General features: G+C 42.3%; 1 protein-coding gene across 2 annotated transcripts in view; it reads right to left on the bottom strand.

The window, feature by feature from the left end:
* Positions 1 to 775: 775 nt before the first annotated feature.
* Positions 776 to 20379, bottom strand: part of tfam (transcription factor A, mitochondrial) — a 29725-nt gene continuing 10121 nt past the window's right edge. For both annotated transcript variants that reach the window (XM_072557871.1, XM_072557873.1), the window contains exons 5-7: positions 15400 to 15495; positions 10295 to 10351; positions 776 to 1504 (exon numbers count right to left, since the gene is read on the bottom strand). In XM_072557871.1, coding sequence (XP_072413972.1) covers positions 1265 to 1504; positions 10295 to 10351; positions 15400 to 15495 — 393 coding nt within the window. In that variant the 3' untranslated portion in view covers positions 776 to 1264. The remainder of the gene's footprint in view (positions 1505 to 10294; positions 10352 to 15399; positions 15496 to 20379) is intronic.

The raw sequence follows: 20379 nt of genomic DNA, 5'->3' as shown, positions 1-20379 counted from the left end.
ATTGATAAGCAACTTTGAGTCTTGCTGTTTTAAAGCTGAGAATCAAACGTCATAAACCATCATAACATTGCCATCTTATCTTGCTATTAATACATTATATCCATGCTTGCATTTCATTGAGACTACTTCTTAAACAGACACCAGAAATAGGAACAGGAATTGATTGTGTGGCCCAGTGAGCCACCTCCTCTAGACAATACGCTAATGGCTGATCTCAGGCTCCAATTCCACTTTCCTGCCGCTCCACATACCCCTCAACCTCCGAGACCAAACAAATCTTACCTGCACCTTAAATATATTCAACTATGAAGCAACAGAACCCTTTGGGGTAGATAATTCCAGAGATCCACAACTCTCTGAGTGAAGTAATTTCTGAACTTAAATGTGCAGCTAAACGCTAATTTCCACCAGTCCGACATCTCTACTCTTACCATCGATACTCATCCATGCCTCTCAATGTACATTTTCCTTTCTTCCATTGGCCCTAACTCCACCTTCACAAGTACTTCCAGTTCTGTGTCTAGCCCAGAATCTTTGCCCTCTCATTCACCATGGCCCAACCCATTCCTATTTGATGACGAAGCTTTCAACCAACTTAGGTCTGTGCTTGAAGTTCCCTGCCAGATTTTCTTTACCTTCTGAGTACCCATCTCCCCTTCTCATTCTGCCTGCACTTTCAGCTAGCTCTGTTATTAATGCCCTCCCTTTTGTGTGCATTGGTTTGAGATATTTCATGACATTGATAGCACTATATAAACACAAGTTGAGATGGAAGTATATGAAAATTTGAGATTTATTTACATACCATAATTGGGGGGAAAAATCCTTCAGTTGATAAATGTACTGATCCATTATTTCAGCTGACAAGCAAGAGTTGTAACAATTTACAGGACAGACCTAGCCCATAGGACAGTCCACCTAATCATGAGTCTGTTGATCACCAGACAAGACTCAATTAACATTATTTCAGTCACCACTTGCATATTTATGGACTGTTAAATTATATCACTTCTACTGCAGACAAGACTGTTCACAAATGCCCCATTTTGGCTGCAGTTACTTTCACTAAGTTGCTAGAATTCCAAGCCTGCTAACATCTGCTGTCATTGACCATCATGAACAAGTACAACAATTCAAAGATTCAGTGAAACATTTCAGGGAGATACTCCCATTAAGATTCCTGATATATCAGGAAATCAAAGTCAGTATTCGACATCTGATATCAGCAAGGTCAATAAAAATATTGGAACTTTTAAGAATAGCCTTATTCTTCAGAGGTCGTTTTGCTTTTGACGGCCTTGGTTGTACTTGATGTTGCAGACGGCTTCGTAGTTTTATCTGCCATTTGATGCGCTTTCACTTTCTTCCGTAACTGCTTTTGAACACTCCTCTTCTGTTTCACTCTGATAACATCGCCGTGTCCTGTCTCAATCATTTGCTCCTCCCACAACTTGATTTCATTCTGGTAACGGACTTTGTCATCCTCGGCCAGTTGTGTGTACATCTAGGGAAGTAACAACGGGTGTCAGATATTCATGTATTGAGGGACAAGAAAACAAAAATACACACTTATCTTGGCAAAGCAGGACGAAGCTCACAGGAGGAGCGTAAACATTAGCACAGACCAGTGGAGGTCAGCACTCTGGTCCTTCGTGCACAACATTCACGTTCCAAGGAAGCCAGGATTGCGGAAACAAAACCGTTGATTTGAGGGATGCGGTTTTCGTAAATGTTAAACTCTCTCAAACGTGGGAGCATTCCGGGTCCTTACATTAAAACAAGATTTTGCCCTTCAGCTTCCACACCCCCTTCTCCCTCCATTTTATTCAGATACTGAGGAGGGTGCAAAAAAAAAACAGAAGGACTCTTGACCCATAAATATGCAGGGAAGTTAGTACATTGTGTGCACTTTGTTACCCTGAATTACAGTCATACAGCATGGAAACAGATGTTTCGGTCGAACTGGTCCACACCAACCATAATACCAAACTAAACTAGTCCCACCTGCCTGCGCTCAGCCCATATCCCTCCAAATATTTCTTATTCACTTACTTATCCAAAAGTCTTTTAAAACACTAACTGTACCCGCAACCATCATTTCCTTAGAAGTTTATTCCCAACATGAACCACTCTTTGAAAAAAAAAGTTGCCCCTCACTTCCTTTTTAAAATCTTTCTCCCCTCACCTTAAAAAATGCCCCCAGACTTGAAATTCCCCACCCGAGAGAAAAAAAAGCCTGCTTTTCACCTTATCAATACCCCTCATGATTTTATAAATCTTTGAGTTCACCCCTTAACCTCCTATGCCCCTGACAGTAAAGTCCAAGCCTCTCCCTACAACTCAAACCCTTCATTCCCAGCTTCATCCTGGTAAATTTCTTCTGAACACTCTCCAGCTTAATAAGTACCCTTTCTATAACAAGGTGACCAGAATTAGACACAGTACTCAGAACAGGACTCACTAACATTCTGTACAACCTCAACATGACACCCCAACTCCTTCAGAATTCGCCTACAATTGAATGGAAATAATTTAACTTTGGATCAAGTGACTGAGATTCAAATCTCAGGGCAGAGTCTGAATTAAACACTACTACCTATCATGATAGTGGTAACTATGAACCACTGAATTTTAAGGGTCAATAGATGTGAAGCTGGAAAAGCACAGGTCAGACAGCATCCGAGGAGCAGGCAAGTTAACATTTCGGGCTGACTTCCAGCATCTGCAGTCCTTACTGTCTGCCAAGGCATTGAATTTTAATTCCCATTATCGGTTTTGTGATACCTAAGCCTGTCACGGACTAAAGTGTTTTTTTTACAAACAGAAGAAGCATTGAGCTAAAATGGCTGCACTGAGGCAGGCCTTGTGAGACCAATGAGGAACAAATGAAACTTTTAAAAAATGCCATTTTTATCTGAAGTCATCGAAACCAAGTAACTGAGTCAATCAACTCCTGCTTTAATTCACACTTCTACTTTCATTCTAGATATTGAGAGATGTCGGTCATGTGCCAGTTAGCTCGGAAAGAATAGAAGAATATTAAGGAATACACACTGAACTATGTTACAACAGCTGCTTTTGAACAGTAGCGAGAAAGAACACAGAACAGTAACATCAAGGACTGAAAGACCCTTTTCCTGGTTTCACTCAGCATTGCAAAACTATTAAGGTAAAAACAATGACTGCAGATGCTGAAAACCAAATACTGGATTAATGGTGCTGGAAGAGCCTGAAACGTCGATTTCGCTGCTCGTTGGATGCTGCCTGAACTGCTGTCCTCTTCCAGCACCACTAATCCAGTAATCGCAAAACTATTGCTCAGCGGAAAAGCAGATTGGATAATAACCATTCATCGAGAACTCAAGGATAACTACAAATTTTCCCACTGCTGAGGATACAGGTCAGTAATTAAACACAAGTGCTGTTTGCAGTGTTCCTGTTTGTGGGATGTTTGGTATTGCAGTCAAGGTCAGCATTTCCTCTGACCAACATGGATAAAATCCACCTGCCAAATTGTGGCCCATTCATCGAACCAATTAATTTCCATTTGTAAATTTCTTAATTCTTCAATGCAACTTAATTATCCACCTATTTTAGTGTCAGCTACAAATTTGGCTATAATACATTGCATTTCTGCATCCAAGACATTAATATAGGTAGTAAATAGTTGAGGCCCGAGGACCAGACCCTGTTGGCACTCCACTAGTTTACAGGTTACTAAACTGAAAAAGGACCCATTTATCCTGACTCTCTGCTTTGTGCCTAACCCAATCTCCTCCACACCTGGCACCTTTCCCTGTGGCCACAGATGCAACACCGGCTCCCACACCTCCCCTCTTAAGTCCATCTAAGTCCCCAAAGAATCCTTCCAAATCCAGAAGGGATTCACCTGCATTTCCTCCAACCTGATTTATTGCATTTGTTGTTCCCGATGTGGTCTCCTCTACATCAGAGAGACCAAGTGTAAACTCAGGGACTGGCTCAGAGAACGTGTGGTTTGTATGCTTCAGACAACCGCATCTTCCGTTCGCCAGCCATTTCAACTCCCCTGATAAGTCCATCCTGTGCCTCCTCCTCCAAGGCCACACACAAACTGGAGGAAGAACACCTCATCTTCCATCTCAGAAGCTTACAACCACATGGCCTCAACATAGACTTCACCAGCTTCCAAATCTTCCCACCACCCCCCCCCCCCCACAACTCATCTGAAGTCCAGCGTTCCCTCTCCACCCCGCCCCCTTAACTTAACCTGTCCATCTTCGTTCCTGCCTGTCCACTCCAATCTTCCCACTGACCAATTACCATCACCTAACTGCATCCACCTATCTTCAGCCCACCTACGCTTCCCCCAACTCCAACCTCCTCCTCCTCTTATTTATTTCTCATCCCCCTTCCCCATCCCTGATGAAGGGTCCTGACCGAAAACGTTGAATCCCCTGCTCCTCTGATGCTGCTTGATCTGCTGTGCTTTTTCCAGCTCTAAATTTTCTTGACTCTTGACTTTCCAGCATCTGCAATCCTCACTACTTCCAAGTAGGCCAATACTCTACCCAAACCAATAAATTACCCTATCTTCCATGTGATCTTACCTCATTTACTAATTTTTGATGCTGTACGTTGTCAGATACCTTCTGGAAGCCCAGTCACACTATATCTACAGGGTCCCTATCGAGAAAATTAGTCTGTGTCTCATGTAAAGGAGCGCATCTGACTGTGCAGCATTCCCTCGGTATTACAATGTTAGTCGAGATTCTGTGCTGGTGTATCCGAAATGGGATCTGAATCCATACGTCTCTGGCTCAGAGCGAGAGAGAGATCGAGAAAAGAATGAAAAAGTGCCCGGTTTGTAGCCAGTGAGTCATAGAGATGTACAGCATGGAAACAGACCCTTTGATCCAACTTGTCCATGCCGACCAGATATCAGAAATTATTCTAGTCCAATTTGCCTGCACTTGGCCCATATCCCTCTAAACTTTTCCTATTCATATACCCATCCAGATGTCTTTTAAAATGTGGTAATTGTACCAGCCTCTACCACTTCATTCCATACATGCACCATCCTCAGAGTCAAAATGTTGCCCCTTAGGTCCCTTTTAAATCTTTCTCCTCTCACCCTAAGCCTTAGCCCTCTAGTTTTGGAATCCCCTACCCTAGGAAAAAGACCGTGACTATTCACTGTATCCATGCCCCTTATGATTTTATAAGGCCACCCCTCAGCTTCAACACTCCAGGGAAAACAGCCCCAGCCGACTCAGCCTCACCTGAGAGCTCAAACCCTCCAACTGTGGCAACGCCTTTTGTAAATATGGACATACATAGACAACTGAAACAGAGGATGCTGGAAACTAGGAAAAAACCCAGAAATATCTGGAAAGGTCTGGCAACATTCATGGAGAGAAATCAGAGTTAATGTTTCGGGTTCAGTAACCCTTCCTTTTGGGAGCATTTTTTTGTCTTCCCGTATATGTTGAAGGAGAGACTGGAATATGTTAAGCATTGCTCTCATTCAACAGTCACCTCTCTCAAAGTGAGATCATTGATGAGGAGATCCAACACCAGAACAGCTGCAAGAACTCAGCTTTCTATAAACTAAAACAGCAAGTGTTTGCCAACCGAAATCCCCTGTAGTCAACAAAGTTCAAGACAATACAGATATCATCACCACTGAGACACCCAGGTCTGCATTCAGCAAAACACAGGAGCACAAGAGGAATTTTCACCAGCAATGGGGGCCACCACATTCTCCGGATTCAAAGGAGAATAATCAAACGCTAGTGACTTGTTTCAAGATAGTTCCACAAATGTACAGGGGAAAAGAAATTCTTCTTAAAATCAATTTGAACGCATTTGCCAGTGTGTCCAGTTTCTCACAGTCGGTCCTGTCACTGAACTCTCAAACAGCCAATGTTCTGGGAAAGACAAAGAAAATACTTTCAAGAAACTCTGAAGCTTGCTACCAAATGTCCCGAATGAAGATGACCATCCGTCAAACCAATTTGTATCCCGATGCCTAAATGATGAGGCAGATGAATCATGAAGCAAGGAAGAAAATGGATGCTGCATTCCAGATCCCACCACCTTGGAGGACAACTTGCCCCATGTGCCCAAAGCTCTCGGTCAGGAATCAGTCCTGTGGGGACCCATGACAGTAACAAGTCGCCCTTCATGGATGTCATCTTTGAGATTTTCTCTTAGTCTCCAGGTGGAAAGTTATTAGAAATAGTTCTGACTCAGACTCTCTGCTCATTTATGCTCAATCATCATCTTGGCTCTAGAACCAAAGCTTTATTCTACAGTGTGTTAACATTATTGCTCCCATGTTTAACACTCAATAACAGCAGATTGCTAAAGGAAGAATATACAGATTGCTACTATACAGTACTGTCAACTCTAAAGGTAGATAAACTAATTGAGTTTAGATTTATTCACAGATTAACACCTGTACAAAAGTAGAAAAAACAGCAGAATACCACACAGTATGGTAATCAACCTTACACAACACGTGAATTAGTCTGCCTTATTCTTTCACGAAAAGGTCAGAATTCTTTCCTATTCTTTTTAAGAAGTTGTTAATAACTACTAGTTTTAACTCTGGAGTTCTTAGTCATCATATCCCTTAGCATGTTTGTAACACAAATGCAATCTTTATAATTGTACTGTCGTCTTCTTTGACGAGCAAATTATTCTTCCTTAGTAATCGGGCAATACAATAGTTTTTAACACGTGACTGGACATTCATGTACTGTACTGAGGTTCTCTAATTTTGGATAAGACGTGAAGACAGCAGCGTAAAACAATTCTGTTTATATGGCTGGGAAAGGTGTAACATGAATAACCCCTAGTACTTGAGCGATCTCAAATTGCGATTAACTTGAGATTAAAAGCTCATCAGAGCTCAGAACTAGAAACACTTGGATTCCATCTTGAGGCTTAATTTAATTCAAGGTAATTAAATGAAATATAACCATGCTCTCAAAACAACAGCGCTTGTCTAAATATTTGTTGCTGAATTGTTTGCTTCTTTCAGAGCAATTAAAAGCTTTGGTGACTTTTTTTCAGGACACTGACCCAAACAATGTCTCTCACCTTACTTACATGTCACAAACACACTACTCTAACTAACTTTGGAGGGGCATTGCTGGCTGATGGAAGATGGTTTGGGTTCACAACAAAATGTGACACACTAACGCAGTGGAAAAATCTTTTGTTGCAAAAAGTAACTTGAGGATCAGGATCTTCATTATATTTGGGCCTTCTGTGTGACCGAACCTCAAAGGATCCTGGAATGTCAGATCAGCTCATCGGTTTTACAATCCCAACATTCAGACTCATCCAATGCTGTGATTCCATCACTTCAATGCAGATGAACAATGTCAACCTGAGTAAATGCAAAATCATGACAGGGTTGCACAGTGGTCATGTCCCCACTTCACGGCAGCAGTCCCAGGTGCAGGTTCCACCTGTTACAGCATAACATCTCTGAGCGTATTGGCAAAGTCACTGTATAATTATCTAAAGCCCAGTTTACAATCATTAGCAAAGCTTTTCTGAAATTGAAACATTTTAGGAGTGATCTGTAATGCTGAGAGTGGTGACGTTTTCCCTGAAAGGGTCTCTGCTGGGTAATTACTAGCAGTAGCAATCTTCCTCTATGTCAGCTAAAAACTATAAGCTGGATTTTGCTGTAAGAACACAAGTTTCCTTCAATTCGAACAAACCTATATATACATCTGAATTCATTTAATTTTTCCCCATCATACATCCTTCATTAGTTGAGGGTGTGATGATGTGTGAGCTTCCGCTCAAATCCTTTTCAAATGTTCAGAAAACAAATTTATGAAGTTTCAAATTATTCTACGTCACATGTGGCCAATCAGTCCTTTCCTTCTAACTTGTTGGACAGGGCAAGAAGGTATGTTCCCAGACTGCTCTCAATGCCCGATCATGGAAGTCAACTGAAAAAAAAATATAAATGACTAATCTGTTCCCCTCCATTTGCACTCCTGTTTTGGACTCCGCGCCCTTCAAAATGCCAAAAGCCTGACTTCCTAACAGCCGCCAATTTAAAACCTTGACCAAAAGTTGCTCCGAATAATTTTGAACAATAGGCCATTATAGGACAAATGATCTCTATTCAGATCAAGTCCTAACTTTGTAGGATAGCATGCATCCTTTTATGCAGACAAGTATTGACTGTACCCACCCTCTGGGCTTTGAGCCTAACACCTTTGCTCGCAGCCTGTTAGGGTACAATATTTTACAATTTATTGACTGCAGGCTTTTCTTGACCACACTGCATCAGCTTCGACCACACACTGCTGTAAAACTTGGCAGCATGGAAGGTAAACTCACTGTGTGTCAGGAGCTGTTTAATGAATTTAAGGTCTTTCTTCACTTCTAGTAATTCTGAATTGCCATGACCAAAAAGACATTCATAAATCTAATATGTTAGTCAAATACTTGGCCTGCACCCACTTGTATTTGTGATTTATTAATATTTTGGGTTCAAATTACAGAAGTTGAACATTTCCTGTTTCAGACACACTGTTTCACTCTTAAGAAACCCAGGGATCCTTAAACTCTCCCTCAGGAGCCTTAGCCACTCAGTCACTGAGCACTTTCAAGAATGAGATCAATTGATTTTTTTCAGGTTCTAAGGGAACAGGAGGATCACGAGTGTAGCAAAGTGGAATGGAGGTGAAACATCCATCATATTACCGAGTGGTGAAGCAGCCTTAAGGGAACAACTCTAATCCAGTTCCTACTTCTTATATGCTTAAGACAGTCTCAATGACTGTTAGTTTGTGATAAGTGGTTAGTTGGTTTCATGCTGAAGGTCCGTGGTTACTGCACAGTGGATGGTCACTCTCTCAGCCCACTTCACATCAAAGCCTCACAGCCATCAGATAGGAGACTCAAATCCCACTGGCTAGCACCAGGTTCAAATCCAGGTTCCAGATGTGAAAAGGCTAAAGTGTGGCTCACAGTTCCTTTTCTCTACTTTATTAAGAAAGAGAGATGGAAGAAAGCAAAAAATGGATCAGAAACGATGCCGCAGCACAAACCTCAGCCTAACTTTTCCAATATGATGAGTACTCAATGTTTCAACTTTAGTGATTGACGCCCCTTGGTCCCCTGAGGAAGTCTCAATGTACATTGAAGCAGGTGACTTGCACAGGACAGTTCAACTTCTGATTGTCAGTTTTACCTTGCCCAGACTGCGACACGATTCCCCACCACAGCGGGGTCAGACGTTCACAAGACAGACTTGGGCCGTTTGTGTTACACATCCCCTGCCTTTTTACAGATTGACATCGGAGCTTGTCCTGGTCGGTGTAAAAGCTGTTTAGGAGCATGGCCTGATGTCAATCAGCTGGAGTGGCAAAGCTTCGAGAACATGGCAATCCCAACAATCTGCTCACTGTCCAACATCTCGCCCATCCAGGCTCACGGTGCACCTACCACGCCCATGTTCACAAACCCCTGATCCCAACAACATTCACTTGCATTCTCCTGACTCCCTCCACCCTCTCCCCAGGTCTGATCAATATTATAGACTCCCCACAGTGTGGAAACAAGCCCTTCGGCCCAACAACACATCAACCCTCTGAAGAGAAACCCATCCAGACCCGTTCCCCTACCCTATTATGCTATATTTACCCCTGACGAATGCACCTAACCTACACATCCCTGGACACGATGGGTAATTTAGCATCGCCAATCCACCTGATATGCACATCATTGGACTGTGGAAGGAAACCCACACAGACACAGGGAGAATGTGCAAACTCCAAACAGTCGCCCGAGGTTGGAACCGAACCCAGGTCCCTGGCCCTGTGAGGCAGCAGTGCTAACCACTGAGCCACCGTGCTCAGAGGAATCAGCGTGGTTGGGAATTACACAAGCTGGGGTGGAGAAAAGGGTGAATCTTGTTGGGGTGGAGGTGGAGTATTATTTGGAATGATGGGGGGCAGAGTAGGAGAGGGGTGTAGTAACTGAGGCTCTACACCTTCGAAGGGAAGAAAGTCTGTTTCAAAAACAGTGCATGCATGTCAATGAAATCATAGCCAACCTTAGTGGGTGTAGCTAGAAGCCAGCCTATTCTACTCATTGCTAGATACAAATCAGATGCATACAAGGAGGTGCAAAGGCTCCAGTATCATATGATACATGAGCTGTCTAAATCACAGTTACTCGCAGGCACACCATTGGATGGAAGATCTGGGCCACCAAATTTATTAGGAATCACATCCACAGTAATATAGGCTTAAATGCAAATGAGAATGACACCTACCTGCTTCTGCTGATCAGACTGCCGGTGCCACTCATCCTGCAGGTTTTTCAGCTTTGCCTAAGAAAAAATCATAACCTGCTAAATTACTTATCAGAGCGTGGGGAATAATTTCAAGACAAACAAAACATGACAGAACACAAAAATATGTCCACCTCTGGCTTGCCTTCCCCCCCCCGCCCGCAAACGAGGATAGAGTAACAAACTTCACAAATCTCACTCGTTCAATTCACTTACAACAAGGAAATATCTATAAGCCACCTGTCAGATTAAATCCAGCAATTCACAGATCCATCGCCAGTCTGAAAATAAGTGTTTTGGTTAAGCTTTTGGAGAGTTATTTGCTACAACTAACAGCGAAGAAGGTTACCTCAGATTACAACGGGATTTTGATCAAATGGACCAATGGGCTGAGGAGTGGCAGATGGAGTTTAATTTAGATAAATGTGAGGTGCTGTATTTTGGAAAGGCAAATCAGAGCAGGACTTATACACCTAATGGTAAGGTCCTTGGGAGTGTTGCTGAACAAAGGGACCTTGGAGTGCAGGTTCATAGCTCCTTGAAAGTGGAGTCACAGGTAGATAGGATAGTGAAGGCGGCATTTGGTATGCTTTCCTTTATTGGTCAGAGTATTGAGTACAGGAGTTAGGAGGTCATGTTGCAGCTGTACAAGACATTGGTTAGGCCACTGTTGGAATATTGAGTGCAATTCTGGTCTTCTTCCTATTGGAAGGATTTTGTGAAACTTGAAAGGGTTCAGAGAAGATTTACAATGATGTTGCCAGGGTTGGAGGATTTGAGCAATAGGGAGAGGCTGAACAGGCTGGGGCTGTTTTCCCTGGAGTGTTGGAGGCTGAGGGGTGACCTTATAGAGGTTTACAAAATTACGAGGAGCATGGACAGGATAAATAGACAAAGTCTTTTCCCTGCGGTCAGGGAATCCAGAACTAGAGGGCATAGGTTTAGGGTGAGAGGGGAAAGGTATAAAAGAGACCTAAGGGGCAACCTTTTCACACAGAGGGTGGTACATGTATGGAATGAGCTGCCAGAGGAAGTGGTGGAGATTGGTATAATTACAGCATTTAAAAGGCATGTGGAAAGGTATATGAATAGGAACGGATTAAAGGGACTAGGAGACAGTAAGGACCGCAGACACTGGGAGTTGATGTGAGGCTGGAAAGCACAGCAGGTCAGGCAGCATCCGAGAAGCAGGAAAGTCAATGTTTCAGGACAAAATCCTTTGTCAGTACTGGAGAGGGGGAGTAAACCCAGAAGTATATGGGGCTGGTGGGGTTTAGATGGATATGGACCAAATGCTGGCAAATGGGACTAGATTAATTTAGGATATGTGGTCGTCATGGATGAGGTGGACATAAGAGTGCGTTTCCATGCTGTACATCTTAGATTAGATTAGGTTAGATTTGATTAGATTACATACAGTGTGGAAACAGGCCCTTCGGCCCAACAAGTCCACACCAACTCGCCGAAGCACAACCCACCCAGACCCATGCCCCTACATTTACCCCTTTACCTAACACAATGGGCAATTTAGCATGGCCAATCTACCTAACCTGCACATTTTTGGATTATGGGAGGAAACCAGAGGAAACCCACGCAGTCACGGGGAGAATGTGCAAACTCCACACAGACAGTCGTCTGAGGCGGGAACTGAACCCGGGTTTCTGGCGCTGAGAGACAGCAGTGCTAACCACTGTGCCAACATGCCGCCGTCTATGACTCTAACTCACCCTTGCCTGATGGAGTGCACCGTCAGTTACTAAATGAATGATGGGGATGGGAAAGGCACTGGCTATTCCAATGCTTGTTAGATATCGGAATAGTGCCAGATGTTTGAAGGATTAAAAAAGTTACACACACCCTCACAACAAAGTGGGGCATGGTAACAGGAGGATGGAATAAATCCAACCAATACAGGTCAAGCATCCTAATGATGGTGCTGAACAAAATAATCCGAGGTAAAAATAAATTTCACTTGGAAAAGGACATGACAGCCAACATAGATTTAGAAAATAAGTAATATTTGACTCACTTCATTGAGCTGTTGAAGTAAATTGAGAGGATTGATGAAAGGAGTGCTTGTTGATAACATGCATAGAGTTTCAGAACATGTTTCACAATGTATACAGAGTGAGCTTGGAGCAAATGTGAAGTCCCTGGGGTTAAAGGGGCAGTGATGACAAGTGGCAAGATTTTTCAGTGATAAAAAAGTAAGGAGTAGCAAAGAAAAGGTGAACCAAGAAAGTGTTGCTAGTTACTGGTGTTGGAATCGAAGCTTTTTGTAACATATATTAAATGGATTTGGGCATGCAGGTAATAATTTCAAAATTGCAGGTCAGAAATCTAGTCAATAGAAAGGAAGAGCAGGAAACTTGCTTCTGGATGCGTATTTCTCACCAACGTTTGACAAAACTTTCACATTCAATTATTGCTCAATTCAGCTCAATCTCCTCCAACCTTTCAATTGTAACCAAACAATATGGAGTCATCGAGATGTACAGCACCGAAAGAGAACCAACTCATCCATGCCAACCAGATATCCTAAATAAATCGTGTTGCATTTGCCAGCACTTGACCCATATCCCTGTAAAACCCTCCTATTCATATACCCATCCTTTTAAATGCTGTAATTGTCCCAGCCTCCATCACTTCCTCTGGCAACTCATTCCATACACGCACCATCCGCTGCATGAAAAAGTTGCCGCTCAGATCTTTTTTAATCTTTCCCCTCTCACCCTAAACCTATGCCTTGCAGTTTTGGATGTCTCACCCCAGGGGAAAGACTTTGCCTATTTACCCTATCCATGCTCATGATTTTATAAACCTCTATAAGGTCACCCCTCAGCCTCCAAAGCTCCAGGGAAAATAGCCCCAGCTCATTCAGTCTCTCCCTATAGCTCAAACCTTCCAACCCTGGCAACATCCTTTCAAATCTTTTCTGAACCCTTCCACGTTTCACAACATCCTTTCTAAAGGAGGGAGACCAGAATTGCATACATTATTCCAAAACGGCCGAACTAATGTTCTGTACAGCCGCAACATGACATCCCAACTCCTACAAGGTGTGAAACATGCAAAACTACCTGGGCACCAGAATAAGCAACAGAAAAAACTTCAGAGATTGCACTGAATTGATCAGCATAAAAAGTTAATATTTTTTATTTGAACTAGACGGGGAAGACATTTAGAAAAGAAAGACAAGTTTTCTCCCTAATGGCAGGGCAACAACAACGAGATGGGAATCAGGTTTCAGAATGCAAGCCTGTCTTTCATCCTTCTTTCATGAGTTTCACCGACAGTGTGTATTGTCCTTCCATTCCAACATCAATATGGGAAGATTCAACCAGTTCCTTTCAAATGCAAGATAACAGCATAAAATCTCTCCAATTTGACTTTCAAAGAATGGTGTTTTAAAACATACTAAAGGAGGAAAAACTCTGAAAGGGTTAATACATGTTTTGGGAGCTCTCTTTTACCAGAGGAAGCTTACAACAAGTGGTTAGGCTCAAATTAATGAAGAGAGTTGTTTGGACTGAAGGCGCGACGGTTACAGGCCCACAGATAACAGGTCTGGGAGAAATAAGCAACAGCTAGTGGCCCAAAAGAAAACTAATTTTATTCAGTGTTGTCCCATTTATTATTACTTAAGATTAGAAAGTTAAGGAGTTCAGCAGTTCACAAGCAATGCTGGTTCCCAACAAATAACTGAAATTTGCTCGTACTCAGTGCCATTTGTCTCCTTACTGAAGACTAAAAGTTGTCTTAATTATTCAAGCTTCTGCAAAGGTGTTAAGGAGTCTTTCTGCATGAAATAAAATCCAGTGTAAAAATGATGGTGCTGTTAACACCCAAACCAGAAAGGTGGTTTAGCAAAATGTGCTGCTCAAAGTTTAACAAGTTAATTGAAGGTGTGAGGATTAACCTGATAAGAGCCAACATATAAAGCATATAACTCCACAACATGGCACCTAAGAAGAGAGTAGACAGAATTTAGAGTTCAGATGCATTCCTGAAATATTCTTTCAGTCCATAGAGCTGAGACCTACTGCCATAGTCAACAGAATAATCACTTTCACATATGTTACCGACTTCAACCTCAAATAAACTGTTTGAAAATAAATTCTCAAGGTATTCCTGCGTTATCACTCCCACCACCTTAACAAATTCTCAGAAATGAATGGTACCAGTTTCACTGTCAGATCTTTTCTCAGACTACACTGACTATTTTGCACCGTTTTGTTCAAGATCACCATACACTGTTGGAAATCAATGCCAAAGTCCACAGCTTCATAGGACAACACGATAGGATAATCAAATCGCTATGCCTTCAGAAATATATACAGCATTGAAAAAGCGATGATAAGCACTGAAACCAGAAAGACATTTTTAACCTATCAAGTGGAGGGAGAGAGAGTTGGGTGTACTTTATTTTTTAATTCATTCATGGAATGAAGGTGTCGCTGGCTAGACAGCGTTTATTGCCCATCCCAGAGGATAGTTAAGAGTCAACCACATTCATAGAAACATATAGTGTCCCGACAGTGTGGAACTATGCCATTAGGACCAACAAATACACACTGACCCTCCAAAGAGGATTTCACCCAGACTCATTCCCCTACCCTATTACTTTACATTTCCCTTGACTTTTGCACCTAACCTACACATACCAGAACACTATGGGCAATTTAGCATGGCCAAATCACCCGACCTGCACATCTTTGGATTGTGAGAGGAGCACCAAGAGGAAACCCACACAGACATGGGGAGAACATGCCAACTCCACACAGTCGCCCAAGGCTGGAATCGAACCTGGGTCACTGGTGCTGTGAGGCAGCAGTACTAACGACTGAGCCACCGTAGGTTCAAGGGTAGCGGATTCCTTCCTGACAATCAACAATGGATTCATGGTCACCATTAGACTCTTAATTCCAGATTTTTACTGGCAGTATTTAAAACCAGGCCCCCAGAATATTTCCTTGATCTCTGAATTAACAGATAATACCACTGGGCCATTGCCTCTCATACAATAATAATGCCTGAAATAATAATTTGGGGGTCACCAGTATTACAATTATTGTTGTCATTTTTACCTGCGAAGTTGCCCCTTTTGCTTCCTCAAAGTTTTCGGCCATGAAGATATTGAAGGCTGTCCGAGGTCGTTTCGGTTTCCCCAAAATGGTGAGTTTCTTCAGAGAATAAAAAAAACAGAAGGGAGTATCAGTTCTTAAATCATATTGAACAGGTTCTTGTAAAAATAACTAAGTTGAAATACAGAATCACAGAATCCCTACAGTGTGGAAACAGGCCCTTCAGTCCAGCAAGTCCATACTGACCCTCCGAAGAGTATGCCACACAGACCCATTCCCCTACCCTATTACTCTAAGTTTACCCCAGACTAATGCACCTAACTTACACATCCTTGAATGCTATAGGCAATTTACCTTGGCCAATTCACCTAACCTGCACATTTTTGGATTGTGGGAGGAGACCGGAGCACCTGGAGGAAACCCACGCAGACACGGGGAGAATGTGCAAACTCCACACAGGCAATCGTCTGAGGCTGGAATCGAACCCAGGTCCCTGACGCTGCAAGGCAGCAGTGCTAGCCACTGTGCCACCGTGCAGCCCCACGCGAGTTTCCTTATTGGACATCAAAACTAGACAAATGTTCTTCGCTGTATTGGCAAGCACCTAACTGTGAACACATAATAGCTGCCTTCAGAGAGAACAGCGGAGCTGAGAGACACATCATCACCGTTACACTATATACAGGGGTGTCTGTTTGCTCTCTGTAAGTCGCCAGTATTCCAGTGATCAGGTGGAAGACAGGATAGATAAAATGACAAATATCTTAATGGCACAAATACCAAAAGGAGTGGCAATGGGATAGATAAAGAAACAAAAGAAGTCACCAGAGGAGGTGTGAGTGGCAAGATGGCAGCCATCAGGTCCAGGTCAGGCACAGATATTAAGGAAGAGAGAAAAGAAAACAAAATACCAAAACAAAATGGGGAGAGTAGACTATCATAAAGCATCAAATTGAGAGAAGGCACTATTCCTTGAGCTTGCATTGAGCTTCCCTAAGCACTGCAACAGTTTGAAGTAAAGGAGATAAAAGGGACCGAAGGGACAACTCTTTCACGCAGAGGGTGTTGCATGTATGCAATGAGCTGCCAGAGGTGGTGGTGGAGGCTGGTACAATTACAACACTGGATGGGTTTATGAACAGGAAGGGTTTAGAGGGATACGGGCCAAATGTGGGCAAATGGGACCAGCTTAATTTAGGATATCGGGTTGGCGGGGGAGGAGTCGGACTGAAGGGGCTGTTTCTACATCCCTATGATGCTATGACAGACAACTTGAAGCAAGGAATCATGCTTCTGTACTGCAAAGGAGATGTTCTGCAAAGTGGTCATCCAGTCTGCTTTAGACTCTTCAGTTTAAGGGAGACGGTACATTGTGTGCAAATAAAATTGTACCTTGCATTGAAAATAAAAGGAAACCGTTATTTCACTCAGGAGCCTTGGCTGGTGAGAGGGGAGGAGAGGGGAGACAAACAAGCAGCTGGTGAATCTCTTGTGCTTGTGTGTGCAGGCAGATGCCAGAGGACAGGGAGGTTTTGGGCTTGACTGAAGAGTGGGTGTTTTTGAGAGAGTGGTCCCTTTAGAATAGTAATGGCGGGTGGGAGGGATGTGTTTAGGGACGGAGCTGCAAGAAATTATAAAGGCTGATAGGATAGAACAGAAGGGAAACAAAGTTTTTTTTTGTGGGGTGGAGTGGAAGAGATGAGAGCAACTGGGTGTGAAATGGAATGGACACAGCTGAGGGCCTTGTTCACTGTGGTGGAGGGGTCCTGAGTTGAGACAAAAGGAAGACAGATCAGAATTTGAAATTATTGCAATTTGCAACACCAAAACAGATACAACAAAGGGAGTGGAACCAGGAGAATGGGATACAAGTAGGCTGTGAGAAAGGTAAGATATAGAGGCAAAGAGGAACAAAACAGGGCAGAGAGAAACAGCAGGCAGTACAATGCAGTTGATATGAAGTGATATAATGGAGCAAAAATAAAAACACCAATTAAAAAGGCCAATAACAGGAACGATCAAAGGGACACAGAGGGAAAATACAACATCAATAGAAACTACAGGAGGTACCAAAAGAACACAGAGGGAGGGAAACTTTACATCTAAGAAAATTTCTGATGATTCAAATGAAAGATCTTGCATCTACATTACTGTCTACAATTTAAAAAGGAAGTATTTCCTCTTGTTAAACCAATTACTCTGATCTACATTATTCACAGGGAAGATATCCTGTCTCTATTTGCCTTATGTTAAACAAGGCCAAAATTAGCAAATCTGACCCTATTATTGGGTAACAAAGTAGATATGGATCAAGGCTGGGACTCAGACTTGTCTCCCTATAACCATAAACTAGGCACTCCAACGTTGAAACAACTGACTTTTCCAAAAATGTTTACTTCAAAGTAAGTTTCTTATAAATACTCAATGTATAGTAAAGCATCCAATACATCAGACCTGTAGGTATTTCAAGTAACACTGGTTCTAAAGATTCAACTACAACATTTTTGACAATGAACTTAATATGTTACACATGGGTCAAACTCCACAGCTTTCATACCTAGCAATGCACTCTCAGATTTTATCACTAGCACTTCAGCGGTTTATATCCAATTAACACAGGTTTTCACAAAGAACAAATAATTCATTCAACTATCTGGAAAAAATGCCACAGAACCAGACTCCTCCAAATCATTGAAAAATGCCAGGTATCTTTTTAAACAGAAGTTGGCACTCATCCTCATAACTGGGCTGACAGTGATGACCTTGGGTGGGAAATCATTAAGACAAGCTCTGTTACATGTATTCAGAATTTCACATTAATAGCACTGAATGAAGGTTCATTTATATGAACAACAGTGGAAGTGACAGGGCATGACAATATTCCACTCAAATTTCAATTGTGCTTTCAACACAAACAGCACAACATTTTATGGAAAAACATACTACCACACCATACTTTATAGTCCATCACAATACAATGCTGATTTACTATGGCTGAAGACTGCTTTCTCATCTTGTCAGTGTACTTTGTTGATGTGATACTCCAACAAGCATGTAAATGGCCTTCCAGCATACATCCTGATTTAATACTCCCTCGGCAACTTATGGCCACTGTGTATATTGCTGATTTAATGTCTGCAGTCGAGTAATTTAATATACTCCCCGCAGTATTTTATGGCCTAGTAGGATACATTGCAAAGAACATACAGCAGTATATACAGGACCACAAAACCTGTTATAATCCACAAAGGCCTCTTCCCATTCCATCTGCTTCATCTCAACTTTTCTATTCCCTTTTCTCTCAAGTCCTCTTACGACGTCCTTGCCAAAGTATTCAAACTAATTGTCACTTCTACATTCTAAACATGTTCTGAGAATAATGAAGCTTTCCTTGTCGGGATTATTAGTGACCATCCAGTATTGATGGTTTGTACTACCCTGGTTTTCTAGATTGATAGCAGGAATGACCGAGTTGCACTGGAAGGAAAGGTCGAGCAGGCTGGACTTCTATCTACTGGAGTTCAGAATAGAGACGACGGAGGGGCTGAAGCATGCAGGACCCTGAATGCTCTTGATAAGCGAAATGCAGAGACTTTGAAACACTGCTTCAGAAGGCAGTGGAGGCAGAGTCATTAATGTTTTAACACAGTAATAGATTCTCATTAAGCAAGACAATCAAAGGTTAACGGGGTTGAATATGGAAATACAAGCAGATTAGCCATGATCTTATTGACAGGGAAGCAGGCATGAGGGGCCAAATGGCCTGCGCCGTATGTATTCAATTCCTCCACAGGGAAAACATTCTCTGCATTTACATTGCCCAACTCATTCATAACTTTACACACCTTCACCATGCCTTCTCCTAATTCCCTCTTCTGAAAAAACCCAACTTGTTCAATCTTTCCATGTTCCAGTATCACTGCAAAACATTCGTAATTCTTTCACCCCCTCTGTGTCCTTTAATACAGAGCAGTGACCAGAACTATACACTGTACTCCAAGCAAGGTATGTGGAGACAAAACTGTTTGCAGCAATGTGCAGTACACTGCTGATGTAGTACTCCCCAGAGTATTTTATATGCAAGGCAGGGCAGGTGACTGAGGTGTCAGTGAGGGAGCACTTTGGGGCCAGTGACCATAATTCTACAAGTTTTAAAACAGATGAAAAAGAATAGACCGGATGTAAAGTTGAAGTTCTCAATTGGAAAAAGACTAATTTTGGAGGTATGAGGCAAGAACTTTCAAAAGCTGATTGGGTTCAGATGTTCGCAGGTAAAGAGACAGCTGGAAAATGGAAAGCCTTCAGAAATTAGATCACGAGAGTCCAGTGACGGTATATTCCTGTCAGGGTGAAAGGAAAGACTGATAGGTGTAGGGATTGAGGAATTGAGATTTTGTTTAAGAAAAAGAAGGAAGCATATGTCAGGTATAGACAGGAGAGATCGAGTGAATCCTCAGAAGAGTATAAAGGCAGTAGGAGTATACTTAAGAGGGAAATCAGGAGGACAAAAAGGGGACATGAAATAACTTTGGTAAATAGGGTTAAGGAGAATCCAATGGGAATTTATAAATACATTAAGGACAAGAGGGTAACTAGGGAGAGGATAGGGCCCCTCAAAGATCAGCAAGGCAACCTTTGTGTGGAGCCACAGGAGAAGGGAGAGTTACTAAATGAGTATTTTGCATCAGTGTTTACTGTGGAAAAGGATATGGAAGATATAGAATGTGGGGAAATATATGGTGACATCTTAAAAAAAAATCCATATTAGAGAGGAGGAAGTGCTGGATATCTTGAAATGTATAAAGGTGAATAAATCCCGAGGACCTGATCAGGTGTACCCTAGAACTCTGTGGGAAGCTACAGAAGTGATTGCTGGGCCTCTTGCTGAGATATTTGTACCATCAACAGTCACAGGTGAGGTGCCAGAAGACTGGAGATTGGCTAACGCTTGGCCACTGTTTAAGAAACATGGTTAAAGAAAAG

Source organism: Chiloscyllium punctatum, chromosome 38 (assembly GCF_047496795.1).
Source record: "Chiloscyllium punctatum isolate Juve2018m chromosome 38, sChiPun1.3, whole genome shotgun sequence".
Lineage (NCBI taxonomy): Eukaryota > Metazoa > Chordata > Chondrichthyes > Orectolobiformes > Hemiscylliidae > Chiloscyllium > Chiloscyllium punctatum.
The sequence above is the reverse complement of the archived record's forward strand: the minus strand, read 5'-3'. Positions and strand labels throughout refer to the sequence as shown.